Raw genomic sequence first — 22,473 nt, forward strand, 5'->3', positions numbered from 1 at the left:
TGACATGTTAATGTCAAAAATAAAAAATAAATAAAAAATATTTTAATTTATTTAAAATTAAAACTTCTAATATGAGCTTTCAATTAGTTTATGATAAAAAACGTGTGGGGTCTAAATTAACGAGACTTGAAAACGACACCTATATAAGAAAAAGGTTGTCTTTCTTGTTTATGATACTTTGTCATAAAGAATAACAAGTCTATCGGTTTTGTTGGATTATTTTATATTAAAAATTAAAAATTAATTTATTAATGTTTGTCTTATTTGGTTTGGTTTAATTTTGGTATCATTTTGGTTATTTTATATTAAAAATAAAAAATTATATTATTTTTTAGGGTTTTTTTAGACTTTTTAATGGGCTTGATTTCAGTTTGATTTGGTTTTTTTTCAGTTTGGTTTTTATTATTTTTTCAGTTTGGTTCGGTTTTTCAGCTTCAGCTTTATGAAACCGAAGCAAATATTTTTTAAAATATTTTAATCGATTCAATTGATTTTTTTTATAATTTAGTTTTCTTAATTTTTTTTAATTTTTTTAATTTAATTAATTTTTTGATTTTTTTCTCACTCCTGGTCACAAACCTCATGTTTCATGCACCAAAATAGTTTAATGAATTCATCAGGAAATTAAAGGGATTCGTTCCAAAACAGTGATGCTAGCGTATGAAAACATTTAAATTGCGCTTTTATGTACAATTTATCACCTCATGATTGACCCAAGACCAAGTTGCTCAATAATAGAGCATGCCCTGTGGTCCCCATCAATATTAATAAACAGATGGACGAGATCATAGAGCATATATTTATATAGAGAAAATTATTGGTCACCGATCACCCACCACCACCTACTGACGTGTACATATTAGTACGGTACAAATATCATACACGATACTTGTGAAGTTAATTAGTTCTTGCTTCTGCTGTCGGAATTAATATAGTATTATGTTTTAAATTGAAACTTATGATACGAGCCTTCAATTAGTTTAAATAAAAATAATTTATGATAACATATGTCAAGAAATTATAATTCAAATTTTATAGTTATTTTTTTTAACAAATGATAGATGTTATTGATTAAAATTTAAATACATTGACACAGAAACAATTTATGTGAATTAACCATAACAATAATAATTAATAGATTAACAGGAAATGATAATAGAGTGATGGGCATGGTGGTGTCACCCTCTGTAAGAATATGAGCGGGTCTTATTTTTGGTTTGCTATCTAATAATCATGAATTTGAGCTATTTTAGAGTTATTAAGGGCTTATATAATTATTAATTTCAAGACATATAAAATTAGTCAACGTACACTGTTGATTAATTTTGCAAGTGCACGAATTGTAACAAGTAATAAAGTGATGAGTAGAGTATACTCTATAAAATTTCTAAACTTTTTGAAATTTATTAAGTACCGTAAAACCTTCAACAATTACAAAAGTTCCTAGAATATCTCTATCCTATAGGTTTCTTAAGGTATTTCAAATAATAACTAAAACAATTATCACTTCTTAGTCTCAAATTGAATTCCAAATCATGCAGATGTTGGCCAAACATACATACGCATTAAACATAGAATGAAATACTCAACAACTAATGTAATAATTCAATCAAAGAAATTGTTCACATATTCATAATAAGGTTACATAAAAAATTCAAGAATACAAGTATACTCCATAGTTAAATTAAAGAGAAACAAACTTGGTACGATGAACATTACTAAAAAGCAGAGAATGACAGTATAATAGATAGGTGCCCTCCAAACTTCTCTGATTTTCACCCCCCTATTTGTCTCTGTTTTTATCTTCACTTCGTCTTTGTTTTCCTCTCTCTTTTTGTGCCTCATCCTCTCTTCTTTTAGTGTATTATGTGGCTTCTCTATGTCTCTCTGTGTGCCCCGCTGAACCCCTCTTTTTCTCTTTTATATTCTGGTCTTTTTACCCCCGGATGAAAAGAAGAAAATTTCCTTCTCTGTTTCTTAATCCTTTCCTATCCGAGTATTGCGAGCCAGATTTGAGGTAGGAAACGTGCAAATTCAAAGATCTCTATTTCTGGAGAAATTGTAGAAAATCAAATCTTCTTTCTAACGACACCGATCTTGTAATTTTTAGACCTCTAAGACTTGAGATACGAGCCATAACCCTAGACAACATTTGGAGTGCAGGAAGTTCGCGTCTAATTTAATCCCTGCTTTTCGACTCGCTTTTAGGGCTTCAAAACAACAAAAATGAGTTCTATGCCCTTATATGTTTTATAGACCTTCATCTTAGATATTTGAAAATGATGGCGAACACCTGAAACTGAGTTGTATAACTTTCTTTGTAGCCCAAAATCAATCAATGTTTGGTTTTACTACCAGATTCTGCCTACTCAGTAATCTAATATCTGAAAACACATTAATTTCTCACGAGGTCAATAGTTCAAAAAAGGATCTAAAGTTTTATTTAACCTGTGCAACACATCCAAAATATTTCAAAATCAAGCATAAATGTGGAAAATATACATGATAAAAATTCCCTTATCATACACAGAAGCTAACCAAACATGTATGTTAATAATAATAATAATAAAGCAGAGACATTAAAGTTGTAAATAACAAAACTTGGACATTAAAGAGTGACGTGTTGTGCAGAGCAATGGTCTTCAATATAACTTTCAAGGTCATTGACGGATTGAATGCTGACAAGGATTAATTCTTGGTTTAGGAAATATTACAAATCAAGAAAACTAGAAATCAAGAAGAAGTTTAGGAAAGATTTTGATATATTTCTATTCTTAGGTTTACATCCTTAAAAAGGATTTATTGTACATGTATATATACAAGTTTTATGCAATAAAGAAAGAGCACAATTAATTGATACAAACAATTATCTCTAAACTAGCTAGACACTGTTGACATGGTATCAGAGCAGACGATCTGAATCTAAACCTTTTTCAATTCACAGATAACCTAAAACATTGGCAGAACCGAACCCACCAAACCATGCTTAGATTACAACCACAAATTCCAGAATCGACACTCAAACCAACTTTACCCAAAACCCTGACCTGCCAATTGTCGTCCCTGGAATCAAACTTAATGGCTAGAATTATGAACTATGTTCACAGATCATGGAGATGTTCATCTCTAGCAGAGACAAACTTGGATTAATCACCAACGAAATCAAACAACCAATACTTTCTGACCGACCCAACATACATTAAATGGAAAGCAAAAAATGCAATTGTTAAAGGTTGGATTATCAATTCCCTAACCCTAGATTTAATTGGGAATTTTATTAGGTTTCCTACAGCTAAAGGTGTTTGGGACGCCATTGCCACAACATACTTCGATGAAGGAGATAATGTTCAAGTATATGACCTAAAACAAAAAGTCAGTTGAATCACACAAGGAAAGGGTTCTTTAGAAGACTACTACACTGGCTTACAATTTCTCTAGCGAGAGATTGACTACAGACGCCCAAATCCCATGACATGCAATGAGGACATACAGAAATACAACAAATTAATTCAAGAATATCAAATTTATACCTTCTTCGATGGTTTGGATGACCAATTTGATCAGACCCGCTAAGACATTCTTAACAGATCCCTCTAACATCGATCGAGCAAGCCTTCGCTCAAGTAAGAAGAGAGAACACCAGACGAACAGTAATGATGGATGTCGCACGTGCCTCGCGTGGCGTCGATGATGATTTTTGTTGCTTGTTTGATTGATTTGGGAGTCGTCACCTAGTATTTGATTGAAGATTACTAAGAAACCTAATTAGTACTTAAAGCATGTTTTATAATAACAAGTCTGATACCATAAGATACCTTTAATTTATGGTAAATGTTCATCTTAAATGCAGGCCTATCACATAAATAAAAGGATTGATTGATGAGTTTAAATACGGAAATTGAAAGGACAACGAGAGGGCTAAATTTAGAAAAGAGATGCTGATTCAGTCCAAACTAGAACACTGTTCGATCATCGGGTTATATTTGGAGCTGTAGATCTTGGATTTAGGTCTGCCTTATATGGATAAAAAGTTAAGAAATAGGCCTAAAACTTTCATGGGTCCAAGATTTAAAAAGGCCATTTTCAAGTCCAAATTATAGCAACAACAGAGAAGTCTAAATCTGTCTTGCAGACCAGACACTGTTCAGGGTTCAACCCATATCTTGAGTTCTAGAAGTCCAAATTACCTAAACTTTTTTTTTCTAGAAATCTGAGACAATTTACTAGAACTTTCATGATTTAAGTCTGTTAAAATTATGACGTTATCAATGATGTTTTTGGCAGACAAGAAGATAAGGATTGTCACCAAGTCAAGATGTGGCCACCCACTCAACAATTAGTCAACAAATCAATAGTTTCGAATTTTGGCCTATAAAATGAGGCATTTGCCATGTAGTTAGGCATCTTGGTTTTCAGATCAAGATCATGCTCTTGCTCTCTCTTAATATTTTGTAATGCTTAAGTTTTGCTTATATTAATCTCTTGCTTATGCTTTTCATTTCCTTTCCTTGTTTATTTATATTTCTCTCTTTCATTATGTTTAGCTAAGTTTATCATGTCAAGGTGAAAAGGCTACACTAATGGTGTAAAAATAAGTATAATATAAACTCAACATGGACCTTAATGTTTGATACTAACATGTTTTATATTTGTTATCTTGTTCACTTTTAATACTTTGCTTGTTTAATCTAGATTTATGTTGTATAACCTTAGGTACAACAAATACTTGGCACTTTCATAGCCCAACCATATGGTATAACAGACACATGTGTTATGAAAAGAACTTGATTTGTTGTTAACATAAGTTATAATCATGAATGTCTGACAACATTTACAAGTATTAGCATTATTCGAATAAAATAACTAATGTAATCATGTTAACAATTTATAATCCGATTGGAACCTCATTTGTGTGTGGTTTCCAGTTAAGTAATAAAAAGAGTTTATACTATACTTGTTTGAAATACCATTAGTGGATCTTCTAACCTTGACAATTATTTTATCATTGTTTAATCCTTACATCAATATCACATCTCAAAGCTCTCTTTAACTTATTGTTGTTGTTATTTATAATTTATATAGTTAACCTCCCTATGGTTTGACCCTGATCTTGCCGGGTTATTTATTACTTCGACACTCCTGCACTTGGGAGAAGACATCAATCTTTTGGTAAACCCGGATGTACTGGTCTTTGTCAGAGATTCACGGGTTAGGGATTGGTTGTGACTAAGGAAGGTATTAGCACCCCTAGCGCACCTTAATTGAGGTAAGCTGCTTCGTGGTTTTGATATATTATAGAAGTTTTAAAGGTTTTGTCTTTTCATTAGATATCAGGAATACGTCTTACATATAAGCTCGTAATCCTTAACCATGAGTGAATAAAAACATTAAATTCTTCTTATCTTTTTAAATTTTTTTTGTCTTTTTGGTTTTATCATTAAAAAAAAACACATAAAAAAAGCTATAAACACCCACATACCACTTTTCACTATTTTTTCTCACACACCCACAACTACATATTATAAAAATAAAAAAATTCAAAATAAATCAAATACAATTCAAAAATTACAAAATAAACCCTAAAAATCCAGGAACTGTCGGAAAGCCTTCTAGGATCAACAGGAAAAGTGACTGGCATCTTCTCCACGTGCGGCTGCCACAAGAAAGTCCAAGTAAACATGGGGGTCTGGAGCAGTTTCCCCCCTCTTTCGTTCCTTACCGGCGGTAAAGATCACCGTCACTTACAACAAGAGAAAAACGCACAAACAACCTATTTTTTCAATCTTTTTTAGATCTGTCCAGTTTCTCTACCTTCTCCCTTCTCTGTTTGTTTTTCTTCTGCCAATGACAGATCTGGTGGTTGGGTCTTAATCCAAATCTTCTACATGAGGCTGAACATGAGAAGGAGAGCTGATTGACGAGGAAGGGGACGACGTTTGCCTGGAGGAGCCATAGGAAGAAAGTGGACAGATTTGGATTTGTAGGCGCCGTTGTGTTTGGGATGCTGCTGGAGGGTCTGACTCGATCTTGGCAAGCTAGCCGGTTGGTTCAGGAGAGAAGGGGTTATTGAGTCTGTCGGGTCTTTAAGGAGGTCGGTGTGCACAAAAGCTAAAGAAGGGAAGCCCTGCTGACTAAGGGCAAAAAGAAATGGGGAAACAATGAAGGTCAATCTATGGGGGGAAAATGAGAGGGCTGGGGGGCTAAGAGATGGGAGATCTCATGAGGAAGAGTAAGGGTGGAGCGGGAGAGGCGACAGGGAAGAAAGTGAGGGGTCCTGGTTCTGAGAGTGAGAGCCAAGAATCCAAATGGAAGGGGGTAGCGGCTTTCTCTCTACCAGTGATGAAGAAAAGATTGGGTTTTTAGAGTTTCCTTTTTTTCTAACCCTCAAATTTTTCTTTCCCCTTCAAATTTTCTCCGCCAATGGCCCCCCAAAATTTTTCTCCTCCTTTGTTTCAACATTTTCCATTGTATTTATAAATAAAATGTTGTTAGGTTTCCAAAAAGGTCCCTCAACTTTTCTTTTTTTGTTTTTTGTATTTTGAATTTATTTTGAAAATAGATAATATCAATGTCGATTCAAACGAGGAAAATCAATATCTTTAAAAATTACGCGTTAAAATCGAATGCATTTAAAAGACTTTTGAAATTTAAATTCTTTTGAGACGATGTTGAAAATGCTGAAAACAATGCAAATATATCAAGAATGCATTTTTTGGGTTTTCATTGTTGTTTCTATTTTTTTTTCAAATATTTATCAAAACATTGGGTCAAAATTGGGTAGCAACAGATGTCCCTTCTTTACAATGCTTACGAAGCAATACCTGCTCAATATTTTACATCGTAAGCTTGTAAAGAAAACAGAAACTCTTCCTGGCTTGCTGAGTTATCCACTCATCCAAGGACTTCACTTTTTAAAAGAAAATGGTCTCATTATTTTGGGTGACTTGCCCCCTTTGAAGAAAATTGGTCTATTTTTATGGGCAACCTGCCCACACACTCATACTAGTCTATTTTCATGTGCGACTTGCCCACACATACTTAGTTTGGTCTATTTTCAAGGGTGACCAGCCCACACACACTTACGTGGTCTATTTTCATAGGCAACCTGCCCACACATACTCACACTGGTCTATTTTTATGGGCGATCTGCCCTTTTGATTGGGTTAACCTAAGATCCCCTCTGTCGATCTCCTTTAACCAGAACCAAAATCTTTGCATGTAACTCGTTCAGCCTGAAATCTCAATCTTTACATGTAACTCGTTCAACCTGCCCACACATACTCACACTGGTCTATTTTTACGGGCGACCTGCCCTTTCGATTGGGTTAACCTAAGATCCCATCTGTCGATCTCTTTTAACCAGAACCAAAATCTTTGCATGTAACTCGTTCAACCTGAAATCTCATCTGACGATTCCCTTTAACCGAAGCTAAATTCTATGTGTGGTTGGGTTAACCTGAGATCCCATCTGGCGATCTCCTTTTACCAGAACCAAGAACCAGTGTGTAGCTCGGTCAACCTGAAATCCCATCTGGCGATTTCCTTTAACCAAAGCTAAATTATATATGTGATTAGGTTAACCTGAGATCCCATCTGGCAATCTCCTTTAACTAGAACCAAAGTCTGTGTATGGTTGGACTAAACTGAGATCCCATCTGGCTATCCCCTTTAACCAGAACCAAAGTTTATATGGTTGGGCTAACCTGAGATCCCTTCTAGCAATCCCCTTTAACCAGAACCAAAGTTTGTGTGTAGCTTAGTCAACTTGAAATCCTATCTAGCGATTCCCTTTAACCAATGCTAAACTCTGTGTGTGGTTGGGTTAACCTGAGATCCCATCTAGCGATTTTCTTTAACCAGAATCAATACAAAAATGTGTGTGTGGTCTTATTGTAATGGGTGACTTACCCAAGTGGAAAATGATGTGAAAAACGGTCTCATTGTAATGGGTGACCTACCCAGGTGAAAAAATGCAAAGATTTTCCAAAAATAGTCTCATTATAATGGGTGACCTACCCAGGTGGAAATGGTCTCATTATAATGGAAGACCTACCCAAATGGAAATATGAAAAACGATCTCATTGTAATAAGTGACCTACCTAGATGAAAGATGAATAGTGGTCTCATTGTAATGGGTGACCTACCCATATGAAAAATGCAAAGATGGTCTCATTATAATGGGTGATCTACCTAGATGGAAGATAAAAAATAGTTTCATTATAACGGGCGATCTACCCACATGGAAAATACAAAGATGGTCTCATTGTAATGGGTGACCTACCCAAGTGAAAAATGGTCTCATTATTATGGGTGACCTACCTAGGTGTAAGATGACTTACTTGGTTAGAAAAGTCTTGACAGGATGACCGGATAGGGCTGGAAAACTTAGTGTTTCCTGATTGCAAGGTTGACCTTAAAACTCTTCTTGATGACAGGGTTGATCTTTTTATTTCTTTGAGATTTTTCTAATGGTATAGTTCATCTCATCTTTTTCCCGTTCCAGGGTCAAAGTCATGATTCTTTGTTATTATCAACTCAATGATTCTTTCTGTCCATAATCTTACTGGACTTCATTGAGGATTTTCCTATAACAAATAAAAAATATATGTGCAATGCTTTGAGGTTGGATGACATGCATGCATCCTTACCTGATTTGAAATATAGGTCCCTCCTCTTCAATGCTCCATCGTCATAAGGTACCTTTGTTTATATTCTGAAGCCTTCTCTGTCTTTCTAATTTACCGGCTCATTTGCGTGTTAGCCTCTCATCAGCTGTAAGTGTAGTGCCCATCCTAGGCTGTCCGCGATGATTACTGCTTTCGTTGTTTATCAAGCTTGACAATACCCACAAGTGTGATGTTGCTTGATTCATCATGAAGGAGCTTAACAAATTGTTTATCTTCTAGATTCTATCAAGACTTGTTCTTTGATAGTTGTGTGTATCCTGCTGATACCTATCAAGAGGTTTTATAGTTTTGACCTCCTTCTAAATTGCCAATTAATCACAAACTTGCTTCTAGTGAGAACAAACCCTTCAAGTATATGCTATTATCAACCTTCATGGAAACTATCCAGACACGCATCTCATAGCTTGTAGTGAAAGCTTGCTTATTATATGTTCAATGTTTTTCTCAATGAGTTCTTCTCAACCTGTTTGATCAGATCGTGAAAAGAAATGCATTGGAATTATCAGTGATGTTCAATTTAGCACCCATATTCATGCGGTGAAGTGTGCCTTTGGGCTTTAAAATAGATGGTCTCATAGTTAGTCTTGGTGATATGCATCCTTTCAACATTCATTCAAAAGCAACCAAGTGATAACATCTTTCAGGAGTCATGACCATGTTTCAGAGGGTAAACCCAAGACGACGATATGAAGATGTCCTTCAGGTACAACTTGACTCTCAATTGCTATTGAGGTTTACTGGATTATAAACTGTTCTTGAACATCATTTCCTTTAATTGATCTGAGTGTGCTCATTCACTTATTATTTTCCTTTAAACCATATTGTTCTTAGTTCACTGATTCATCATTTGATCATCTTACCCCCAACTGATTTGAATATTATTTGTTTTTCTTTTTAGGGGCCATAATATTGCCCCCCGGCTACTCAACTTTTCAAGGAGTATCGAGAAGTGTTGATGTCATTTCTGTTAAGGATTTTACAAATTCAATTGATGTTCTTCTTGTTTGATAATCTTTCTTGTTCTGGAATCAAATCTCATATTTCAAAAGTCATGTCTATTCAAGTCTAATTGTTGAAATGAAATCAGAGATGTATTTTTTGAAAATCAAGCTTGTTTGGTCAAATACCCAATACATGCCATTCAATACATGTAGTCCTTTGATTAACTCATTGTAAGATTAAAATTGCTTTGTTTATAGTTCCTTGTGTCAATTTTAATCTCTAGTCTTGGGTATATCATTTGATGGCATGTGATGAGGTAACCTTCTATAAATTTCAAAATGCTCAAGTCAAAATTTAAGGCTTTATCAAGAAAGATTGTTTTCTTTTGAGCACTTATTTTATCAACATGCATAATAACTAGTAGCTTAATTCATGAAGTTATGACTCTTATGGAAAAACTCTTGAAGTTTTGAGAGCATCATTTATCAATTCAGATTGCTTACTTGATCAAAAAAGGCTTTTAAAAGCAATGTAGGCTATGGTTCATGGCTATGAAAGAAAGGAATTTCAAGGCTCAAAAGATGTTTAAGGGTTTCAAAGACCTAGGATCAACATCAATCATTCATCAATTCTTTTTCTCTTGTTATCTTTGTAGAGAAAGTGACATATAACCTTGTTAACCTCAAAAATCAGAATTACCTTAACATAGGTCACAATGCATATCTAACCTCTTCCTTGATGAATAACCAATCTAAATCATTTAAAGACATCAGAGACTTTATCATAGATATCAAAAGACAATGTTTGCAACCCAGTATTTTTTCTGGTATTGACTTTTGGCATTTGCTTTGTCTTTCCTTGATTGAAAATTCTTTTGCTCTACCTAGACTTGATAGGCATTCTCCTTCCTTTATCCTTGATTTGCCTTTAAGTATAAGCAATTTTCACCTTTTTTTTTTTTTTTTGCTTTCATAGCCTTCCTCAAAGTTTTCTTACATGCCCCAAGTCTATGGTTTCTATCTTTTAGCCCTCTCTCAATCATTGGATTTTCATTCTTAACATTCCTTTTACCAGTGATTCTATTATTGTCTTCATCTTTTCTAACAAAAGTCTCTTATTTTCCAAAGTGTGGGGTGTGATCCTAATCAGGGTTTCTTTTGAAAAGAATATTCTATCAGGCTCAAAATGGGATTGCAAGGGATATAATCTTTATAAAATGAAGGGATAACAAAGATGGTATTTTCTCATTTCAAGTAAGGTCGGTTAGAACTGATAAATTTTGACCTCATTTAGTATAATGATTGGGACTTGTAAAAATCAATGATTCACGAGTCCATAGCTATCGAATTTACTACATGTCATTATGTATACTGCTAAAACTTAAGTATATGGTGTGTGGTTTAATTTCATGTGTGAGTTCAAAATTGTTTGGTCACCTTATGCCATTTTAACAAGCATCGAGTTATTTTTGCAATCAAAACACTTTAAATCTTCAGGATTGATTAGCCTTAATCTTGCGTATTAGAGTTCGATCAAAATATTTTTCCAAAAATAAACTTTGAAAGAAACATCTTGTTATTTCAAAACAACAAAGAGACAAAAAAAAAAAAGAAATGTTTCGTTAAAGGATGAGATGTGATCCCAAAACAAAATGCAGAATATCACAAATCCATAACAAAATGATTGACAGTTTAACACCCTTCTTGGATTAACTTTTCTGACGACATCTGTGTTTGGCCAAGCATTTTCGATCACTTATCATTCCGAGGATGTTGTGGTGACAATATGGTTGATGACATCATCTTTCATAAACTCAACTTGCCTCTTGCTCACCATCCTTCGAAATCGATTCTTGAAATTCTTGCAATTATTCAACTAAAATGGCCACAGAACCCTACCATAATATTCACATCTCTTGTCTGGATTATACCACCAAAGGAACGGTGGTTGCATGGGATTTGTTGGAGTCGGGGCAACAAGTCTAGAATCTAACAGATGCTAGTCGACTAACTCAAGCGGTAGAGAGATGTCAATCTTGACAAAGACACTTAAGCGATTGATGCTATAGTAAGACCTATTATCTGAGGATTGTTGGAAACCTTCCAACAACAGGTAATCTTGGCAGTGCTAGGAAACATGTAGCATTGCCACTGCTGACTTGTGAAATCACGTGTTGTCTCTACTAAAGGAGAACTTGATGAATCTAAAACTCTTGTCTCCCTTTTTGATTCCTTACTGATGGTATAGCAAACAGACACCTCTAAAGGGAGTTTTTCTATGTTCAAGTTTCAATATTCTTCCTTTTCAGCCCAAGTCTATCTCTTCTCCCTATTTTTGTGTTTTAATGTTGACACTAGTGGGATAAAATTATAGATGATCTAAAACTACTTTCCAACAAGTGGTTGTGCAGACGTTCCCTTTCCATTTTTGAAGCTCAACACCTGTTCAAGCCGATTCATGAGTTTTGCTATTTCACATTTGCTGCCTTCAACTTTCTTATGACAATGAGTCTTTCTCTGATCCCTTTCTTCATTATTCATCTTCTTTCACAGTCCAGTGGAATAGACCTCAAATGGAGGAGCCTATGTTTTAACCTTGGAGCATACATGATAAATGTATGAACATGTTTCTATATGATGAACTCGTCCTTCAAGGGGTATCATATGGTCGTAACTCTTGTATGATGACAAATGAAGTTTTATTCTTGCTCAAAATAGAGCATATATCCTAAAGGCAGGTTCTAATCTTTTTACGTGAGACAGAGGGTAGGTTTACTACTTGGTCTCTATCAAAAGGGTCTCTCATTGTCCTAATGATCATCCTCTTGAAGGCAATATGAGGGCTTAGTAGGAAATGAAATCTCACATGTACCAATCCTTACTAGTCTAAGCACTCAGCGAAGAGTTGGGGTTTACACAAACTTAAACCTTGACTAAAAGTCGTAAAGTAAGTTCCTAGTCTCCCACCTAACATAAAGCTTATGCATGCTTTCAAAACTTAAAACATTTGATGCATGAAGAAACTCTATATAATGCATGAATAAAACAAGAATAAAATAAGACAAAACACAAAAAACTTAAACACATCAAAAACACAAAGCTTAGTCCAATATTGTCGAAATTTTCATTGTTTGTTATTTTGTTGCACATGCCCTATGCGGCGTTGGCAATTTTCATTGTTTGTTTGACTGATTTGGAAGTCGCCATCTAGTATTTGATTGAAGGTTACTAGGAAACCTGGATGTATTGGTCTTTATCAGAGATTCACGGGTAAGGGACTGGTTGTGACTAGGAAAGGTATTAACACCCCTAACTCAACCTACCTGAGGTAAGCTGCTTCGTGTTTTTGATATATTATAGAAGTTCTAAAGGTTTTGTCTTTACATCGAATATCAGGAATACGTCTTACATATAAGCTCGTACTCCTTAACCGTGAGCCAATTAAAACATTAAATTCTTCTTGTCTTTTTAAATTTTTTTTGTCCTTTGGTTTTATCATTAAAAAAAATGTAAAAAAAAGATATGAACGCCCACACACCATTTTTCACTATTTTTTCTCGCACACACCCACAACTACATATTACAAAAGTAACAAAAATTCAAAATAAATCAAATACAATTCAAAAATTACAAAATAAACCCCAAAAATCCAGGAACCGTCGGAAAGCCTTTTAGGATCTAGAGGAAAAGTGGCGGCGCAACTTCTCCACGCGTGGTCGTAATTGGCAGCTTTCAAGAAAAAAAACGCACAAACAACCTATTTTTTAATCTTTTTTAGATCTGTCCAGTTTCTCTACCTTCTCTCTTTTTTGTTTGTTTTTCTTCTGGCGATGGCAGATTTGGTGGTTGGGTCTCAGTCTAAATCTTCTACATGAGACTGAACTAGAGAAGGAGAGCCCATTGATGAGGAAGGGGACGGTGTTTGCGGGGAGGAGCTGGAGGAAGAAAGTGGACATATCTGGATCTATGGGCACCATTGTGTTTAAGATGTTGTTGGATAGTCTAACTCGATCTTGGTGAGATGGCCAGTTGGTTCAGGAAGGAAGGGGTTGCCGAGTTTGTTGGGTCTTTATGGAGGCTGGTGTGAACAGAGGCTGAAGAAGGGAAGCCCTGCTGGCTAAGGGAGAAAGGAAATGGGGAAACAATGGAGGTCAGTTTATGGGGGCAAAAGAAGAAGGCTAGGGGGCTGAGAGTGGGGAGATCTCGTGAAGGAGAGTGAGGGTGGAGCGAGAGAGGCGATGTGGAAGATAGTGAGGGACCCTGGTTCTGAGAATGGGAGGCAAGAATCCAAAGGGCCGGGTGGCGGCTCTCTCTCTACTAGTTATGAAGAAATGATTGGGTTTTTAGGGTTTCCCTTTTTTTTTAACCTTTAAATTTTTCTCCTCCTTTCAAATTTTCTTCGCCAATGGCCCCTCAAAATTTTTCTCCTCCCTTGTTTCAATATTTTCCACTATATTTATAAATAAAATGTTGCTAGGTTTCCAAACTAGCCCTTCAACTTTTCGTTTTTGTTTTTTGTATTTTGAATTTATTTTGAACACGGATAATATCAACGTCAATTCAAACGAGGAAAATCAATAACTTTGAAAATGACGCGTTAAAATCGAACACGTTTAAAAGACCTTTGAAATTTAAATTCTTTTGAGACAATGTTGAAAGTGCTAAAAACAATGCAAATATATCAATAATGCATTTTTGGGGTTTTCATTGTTTTTTTTTTTTGTTTTTTTCAAATATTTATCAAAACATTGGGTTAAAAATTGGGTAGCAACAATGGAGAAGAAAGGGGGAGATAGTTTTGGTTTACTAACAAGGGGCATAGATAGAAATTATGGTGAGATGAGAAGGGAAGGCATGGTAAACCTAGGACAACAGAAGGACAAAAGTCTTATAAGCCCGAACAGACGGGCTGGACCTGGTGGCAACTCATCCAAACCATTTTTTAGCCCATCATCTTCCAATAAACAGACTAGGCCTGGACCACATGGGTTGAATTCCAGCAGATAAATTTTTTCTAGACTAAAAGCCCAAGAGGGCAGATGCACTCATTGTGGCGGAAATAAACACACCAAAGACACTTGTTTTTAGCTACACAGGTATGCACAGTGGTTGTATGAACTGAAGGGAAAAGAAGAAGAATAGAATGACCACGCAACATTTATTACTCCTACAGAACCAAATACACTTGTGCCACTTGACAGTCAACCTTGGTCTTCAACTCAAGACCCAAGTATTATAGGTTCCACAAACTTAGTATCCAACGGTGAACCTATGATCATAATGACTTTAAAACAAAGTCAATTCCTCGATGGAAGGTCACATCAAATGCTAACGGTGATATATGTCGCACGTGTGTGGCGTCGCAACGATCGTCCACTCTCAGGTAGTATTGTATCCATCTGACAAATATGGGAAGACAAGGAATTCTTGTCTTTTATCGGTGGAAAAATAGAATGGGAGTTGCCACCTAGTACTTTGGTCACTATGAACCCTAACTGGTCTCAGAGATCGAGTACGGAGACTGGTTGCGTAAATGGAAGGTATTAACACCTCAAATTCGCTTTACCTAAAGTAAGCTGCATTTTTTATTGTCTAATATATGCTACGGTCTCATTATGTTTTCTAGTTATTGGTCTGTCTACGGTTTAAGAAAAGTTCTCATTGATAAAGAGATTCTTATCTCATCGGGTAAAACCTAATCATTCTATGTCAACTAAAGAAACTAATTTTAATATTAGAAGTACGTCTTACGTGTAAGTTCATAATCATAGATATTAAAATAAAACAAAATATTTTTTTTGGAATTTTAGAAATGTTGGCCTAATTCTCATGACTTTAATAAACTAGTTATTAAAGCCAAAATGCAAGCTAAAACATATTTTTTGAAGTTTTCTTTGTTGTATGAAAATACAATATGATTTTTTTTTAATCTTTGAGAGACTTAGCCGTATGCATGAAAACAAAAATATTTTTTTTTAATGTTTTGACAAAAACCAGGTATTTTAATATCAGATTTGTATCTTTATGGTACAAAAATACAAACCAATATTAAGCAAAATTCAGTACAAAAATAAGCAGGAAAATCATAAATTTTTAAAAATATATTTTTTTGAATTTTGTTTTGGACTAGGCCAGACCCGACCCAGTTATTTTGGGCTGGGCCGGACTTGTCCGGCCTAGGGAACAGTGGAGCAGCTCTCGACAGTTCACTTGCAGAATAGTGGAGATGGGGAGTAGAAGAAGAAGAAGGAAGAAGAGAGGGGCGGGGGAAAACAGACTGGGGGACTCCTCTTGGCGGTGCTGCTGGTGGCAGTGGAGAGGAGGAACAACGGTGGTAGCTGCTTTGGTGTAATGGATGTTCTTCCTTTGTTTTTTTTTTTTTGTTTTTCTTGTTTTTGCTTCTGCTCTATTAACAATGTTCTCCTTTCTCTACAATGACTTTGTGGCAGTGCTATTTGTGTTTCTTCTTCCAAACAAGGTGGTTATGTAATGGGGAATTGCAACGCTAGTCGAAGGTTCTTCTTCTTCTTCTTCTTTTGTGTGTTTTTTTGTTCTGTTTTCTTCTCTTCTCTCGTTTCTGTTGGTGGTGGAGCTGCTGTCGACAATGGCTCAAGGAGTTTCTCGTGGCGGCGATGAGGAAGGCAGGCGGTGGTGGTTCTTCTCTCTTCTGCTCTATTTTCTCTCTTTTCTCATCTCTGTATCTCAAGCAAAAATCATCTTTGTTTTTCAATCTTCCCTCTCTTCTTTCTCTCTATATCTGCCCCCTCTTTTGGCTCTTCTCTCCTGTCGGTATTTATAGGGAAAAAATAGGGAGAGAGGTCTATTACTCCTGTCCAGTCATAGCACAAGGGTAAGGTGGTCGAGCGACCACTGGGCAGCCGCCCGAGGGGCTTGTCCCCTCTGTTTTTTTATCTGGTGGTAGGCCATGGGTCAGAGCTTAGGCAAGTGGGGAGGGAGGGAGAAAGCGGGAAAAAATATAAGGGAGCAAAACTTCTCCTTCCCCAACCTCTGCGTGTGCAGAGGAAGAAGGAGAACAGTGCCATTCAAAACAACATTGTTTTGTGTTTTTTTTTTAAGAGAAGGAAATAAATGTGGGAGTAACCTAAAAAAAGTTATGACAATATATATCCGGTAACAAGGGGAGGAACAATAGAATTATCAACCACAATAGTGGAAGTATTGACCACATTTACTCTTCCTAATAGGGGTGTTCAAAAAAACCGATAAACCAATTAAAACGAGAAAACTAGAAAAAAATAACCGAAAAAATCGAATTGTGAAAAAAATTGATTAAAATTTTAAAAAAACCGATCGGTTCGGTTTGGTTTTGGTTTTTTAAGCCTGGAACCGAAAAAACTGAATTGAACTGAACCGAAAAAACCAGAAAAAAACCGAGCCAGACCGAGCCAAACTGAAAAAAACTGAGCCAAACCAAAAAAACCAAACCAAACTGGAAAAAACTGAGCCAAAACTGAAAAACCGAGCCAAATCGAAAAAACCGAGCCAAACCGGTTTGAACCGGTTTTTGTTTTAAAAAACCGAACAGAACCGAAACCGGTCGGTTTGAACTAGTTTTGGTTCGGTTTTGGTTTTTTTTAAAAAAATTTGGTTTGGTTACTTTTTTTGATAAAAATCGAACCGAATCGAAAATGAACACCCCTACTTCCTAATACTCTTTTTGTTCCTTCACTCTCCACTAAATTACTATCACTAGGGCAAGTAACAGAAGATTTAAATTGTTGCATGCTAATGTACTTGTCATTTTGTTTGTTTTAGGATGTTCTCATGAAAAAGATTTTTTATGGTACTAAGAGGAATGTGGATGATTTGGACCTTGGAAAACTTCATTCCACCCAATCATCACAGCGACAAGGACAAGACATTTAGTTATGGCATTACCAATTAGGATACAATCATTCAGCTATCTACAACATTTATTCCCTACTTTATTTGAAAAATTATGCTCTCTAGTTTTAAATGCAAGGATTGTATCCTAGGTAAAAGTCATCAAACAAATTACCCCATCAGTTATAATAAATGCAATGCACCATTTGAGATTATTCACTCTAACTTATGGGGCCCTGCACATGTTATGACTACTGCTTGCTTTAGATGGTTTGTCACCTTTATTGATGACTGTACAAGGGTCTCTTGAGTTTATATGTTGAAACATAAGAAAGATGTCCTACCAGTTTTTTAGTTTTTCAGAAATTTGAGACTGGTAGCTAAAGGATATACACAAAAATATGGCATTGACTATCAGGAAACGTTCTCACCAGTAACCAAATTGAACACAATTCGGATACTCCTATCATTTGCAGCAAACCTAGACTGGCCTTTACCTCAATTTGATGTAAAGAATGCATTTCTTCATGAAGATCTAGAGGAGGAAGTGTATATGGATGTTCCTTTTGGTTTTATTGGAAAAAAAAAGAAAAAAAATATGGTGTGTAGGCTTACAAAATCACTTTATGGACTGAAACAATCTCCCATAGCATGGTTTGGAAGATCCAGTCTAGCAATGCGAAAGCATGGATTTAGCCAAAGCAACTCGAACCATACACTATTTCTAAAAAGAAATGGGAGGAAAACAGTAGCCTTGATTTTTTATGTTGATGATATGATAGTCACAGAAAATGATGAAGAAGGAATTTCAGAATTACAAAGGTATCTAAGAAGTGAATTTAAAATGAAGGATCTTGGTGGGTTGAAGTATTTCTTGGGCATCGAAGTATACAGATCAAAACTGGGCATATTCCTCTCACAAAAGAAGTATGTACTGGACCTATTAGATGAGACAAATATGTTGGATTGCAAACATGTGGATACGCCAATCGTACAAAATCATTGTTTAGCAGAATATCTATACCAGGTTCCCACAAATAGAGAACGATATCAGAAATTGATGGGAAGATTCATCTACTTTTCACATACACGTCCTGATATCGCATATGCAGTTAGTCTAGTCATTCAATTCATGCACAACCCAAGTGAAGTACATATGGAGGCAACATTGCGAGTACTTAGATACTTAAAATCCTCTCCGGAAAGAGGAATTCTTTTCTCAAAGAATGATCATCGTAACATCATTGGTTATACTAATGCAGACTGGACAGGAAATCTGACTGACAAAAAGTCTACATCAGGATACTTTACCTTTGTTAGATGAAACTTGATGACCTAGAAAATTAAGAAGCAAAATATTGTTGCTTTATCTAGTGCTGAAGCAGAATTCAGAGGGATGACCGAAGGATTATGTGAAATACTATAGATAAAGGGGCTACTTAAAGAGTTAGGATATTCTATGGAGACTGAGATCAAGATGTATTGTGACAACAAAACCGCAATTGTCATAGCCAATAATCCAGTTCAATATAATTGAACTAAACATGTGGAACTAGATAGACATTTTATCAAGCAGAAACTCGATGAGAAGACCGTGAATTTTTCTTTTGTCAAATATGAGGATTAATTGGCAAATATACTTACTAAAGCAGTATCAAGTAAACTATTTCATTGCTCCCTCAACAAATTAGACATACGAGATATCTTTGCACCAACTTGAGGAGGAGTAGTGACAAGGATTAATTTTCGGTTTGAGAAATATTACAAATCAGGAAAACTAGAAATTAGGAACAAGTTTGGAAAAGATTTTGATATATTTCTATTCTTAGGTTTTCATCCTTAAAAAGGATTTATTGTACATGTATATATACAAGTTTTATGTAATAAAAAAAAAACATAATAAATTAATACAAACAATTATCTTTGAACTACCCAGACATTGTTGACAGCATTCCTCCTATCCCAGTAATCTACAAGGCAAGTGTTTGGTACCGTTGCTGTTTTTTGTTTTTAAAATTTTTGAAATTAGTTTTTAAGAGAAAAAAAACAGAAGATAAAGAATAAACTAACAAGAAGGAACAACGTAAGATATTTTTGTATATTATTTCTGTGTAGCTGCTGACGCTTAGGGTATTTGGGAAAACTAAGTAGCGAAGTTTCAGAATAGAAAATCCGGCAAGAAATACATACTATCACTTTTAGAGCACCTGCTAAATCAAATTACTTTTTCATCAACCTCAACAAATTATGCTCGAATTGCTCTTGAGAAGTAGCAAAGCTTGAAACAGTTGAAACTATTAGATATGCTGTTTTATGAGCTTTTTTTTTTTTTAACTCAGACACAAACATGGCCAGGAGGCTTTATTAGCAGCTTAATCAATCAAATCTTGATGAGCACCTTCACGCAATCTGGTTGCTTTAACAGCTCAAATGCTTTGTCGATATCTTGTAATGTAACTTCATGAGTCAAGAGTTCATCAAGATCGAATTCCTGTCAGAAATTAAGCAGACCTGCCATCAGTTGGCTTTCCTCATTCCAATGGTATGCTATTGTCAAGTAATGTAACTTCAATTTATACATTCATTCCACATGCTAATTTGATAAGGACATACCTTATTTTTGCATTTCTCCATGAGGATGGGAAGATCAGATTTTACTTTGAGCCCTCCAAAAATGGACCCCTTTAGGGTTCTTCCACTCAAAAGAGGAGCGTAATCGATCTTTACGCTGTTGATTCCTCCGCCTATAACAATTGCTTTTCCTTTTCCCTAACAACCAGCAACAAGGGAGAAACTCTTATTGAATGGTGGTTTTCCGAACATCACAAATTGAGTTAGAATATGATTAGCTGATTTTACTGCTTTCTTGTAGCAGAACAAAACAGAGCATGGGTAAGAAGAGGAGAGGGATTATGGGCATATATATATATATATATATATATACCTCTTTTGTGGCTTGGATGGCTTGATTAATCAAGGACTCGGCACCAACGCACTCAAAGCAATAATCCACTCCCATTCCACCAGTCAGGTCTTTTATCATTTGTGAAATAGATTTATCCGAACACTCATCAGGGTTAATGAAATCGGTCATTCCAAAAGCTAGCCCCTTGTCTTTTTTCATGCTATTCTTATCAACGCCGATTATCTTAGCTGCCCCTAGCATTCGAGCTCCTTCTGTGACCTGCATTTACAGAGATTTTTGAGAGACAAATAAGGGCATCAGAAAAATATTCTACACCCTCTTCTTTTTTTCTCAAGGAAAGGAAAGGAGCAAAACAAACCCCGAGTCCAACAGCTCCAAGGCCTAAAACAGCCACAGTTGATCCCATTTTAACCTGAGCTTCCTTCCAAGCTGCTCCAAATCCAGTTGAAAATCCACATGATAAAACACTGGCATGAGGCAGAGGTATGGTTGGATCGATCTTGTTTACATAATTGGAATCAATAACCATGTATTCGGACCAGGTGGAGCAAGTAAACATGTGATACAACTTCTGCCCTTTGATGGACATTCTTGAAGTGCCATCTAACATTAGACCACTACGGCTTAAAGGGTATGTCAGGCATAAATTGGTGTTCGCTGATGTACAATTCTCGCAGGCTTCACACTCTGCTAACATTGTTGGTATCACATAATCTCCTTCTTCAAGACCATTTACTTCATCCCCAAAGCTCTCCACCGTTCTACAATGGGAGTACAATTCAAGTTATTGTAAGATATCAGCTCTTTATTCATCAAAAGCTAGCTAGCCCAGCTTTGGGGTACTAGTTTTGATATATGTAGTAAAAAGAGGGCTTACCCTACGCCTTCGTGGCCCAGGACTCGAGGAAAAGGTGGCTGGAAAAGGAGATAAAATGGTGAAACAAAGTAAGCTGGACAGACATTAATAATAATTATGCGAGGATGATCATGAAAATCAAGTAAATTGTATTACAACGGGATCTCCTTTGCGCGTGGCAAGTAAGATATCAGTGTGACACACGCTTGCATATAGCATCCTCACTCGAACTTCAGTCGATTTTGGCGGTTCTATTTGTATCTCTTCAACCTTCAACGGCTCCCCACTTCCCCATATTACTGCCGCTGACAGACGAAGCCCAGATAGCAAGTTAATGACTGAAAGCAAAGGAATTATGTTTCTGTGGCTACGCGAGCGCACATGAAGCAAACTCATTCATCAGCATACCTTTACATGTTATAATCTGTGAGCTGCGGCTCGTTGACATTGCCGAGGAATGCTTATGCTGTGCAGGCAGCTAACAAATCTAAAGTAGTAGTTTTGATTTTAGAATATGGATTGCTGAGGAATGCTTATTCTTATGCTGTGCAGGCTAACAAATCTAATGTAGAGAGAGAAAACGGTAATCGGACACCTCCTTCGTATCTCATCTAAGATTGAAAATATTTTTAATTCAAAAATATTTTAAAATAATATTTTTATATTTTAAAAATTATTTTAACATCAAAGTATTAAAATAATTTAAATATACTAAAAAAATATTAATTTAAAAAAATAAAAAATTTTTATTTTTTTAAAATATACTTTTAAAATTCAAAAACAGACAGAACCTCGGACTCTCCCTCATTTGATCGCGTATCTTATAAAATGTATTTTTTAAATTATTTTTTATAAAAAAATAGTAAATTAATTTTTTTAACATATATTAAGAAATTATAATTTAAATTTTATATTTAATTTTTTATATATATTTTTTTGTCAAATAGATATCAACGTCTTAATTTTTCAATTTATGTGTTGATTTTTTAACAAATGATAGAACATTATTGATTAAAATTAAAAAAAATTAAAAACATCGACACAGAAACAATTTACGTGGATTAACCATAAAAATTAGGTCTGATTTAATATTGTGTATTGATTGATTCAACAGAAATAATGATTAATAGAATAATGGGAATGGATAAAAGTGCGTGGCGTCACCCTGTCTAAAAATAAGAGCTCGTCCAGAAATACTAAAATGGATAAATGACGTGT

At 35.4% G+C, this 22,473-nt stretch overlaps 1 protein-coding gene across 1 annotated transcript; it reads right to left on the reverse strand.

Moving 5' to 3' along the window:
* Positions 1-19,549: 19,549 nt before the first annotated feature.
* On the reverse strand, positions 19,550-21,825 carry LOC133668163 (8-hydroxygeraniol oxidoreductase-like). The gene is made up of 7 exons (XM_062087900.1): positions 21,664-21,825; positions 21,412-21,560; positions 21,277-21,314; positions 20,758-21,160; positions 20,418-20,657; positions 20,087-20,242; positions 19,550-19,964 (listed from the first exon to the last, which is right to left on the reverse strand). Exons 1-7 carry the CDS (start codon positions 21,701-21,703, stop codon positions 19,854-19,856), a joined length of 1,137 nt encoding a protein of 378 aa, XP_061943884.1. The 5' UTR covers positions 21,704-21,825; the 3' UTR covers positions 19,550-19,853.
* Between the last annotated feature and the right edge of the window lie 648 nt (positions 21,826-22,473).

This window comes from Populus nigra, chromosome 11, assembly GCF_951802175.1.
Source record: "Populus nigra chromosome 11, ddPopNigr1.1, whole genome shotgun sequence".
NCBI lineage: Eukaryota > Viridiplantae > Streptophyta > Magnoliopsida > Malpighiales > Salicaceae > Populus > Populus nigra.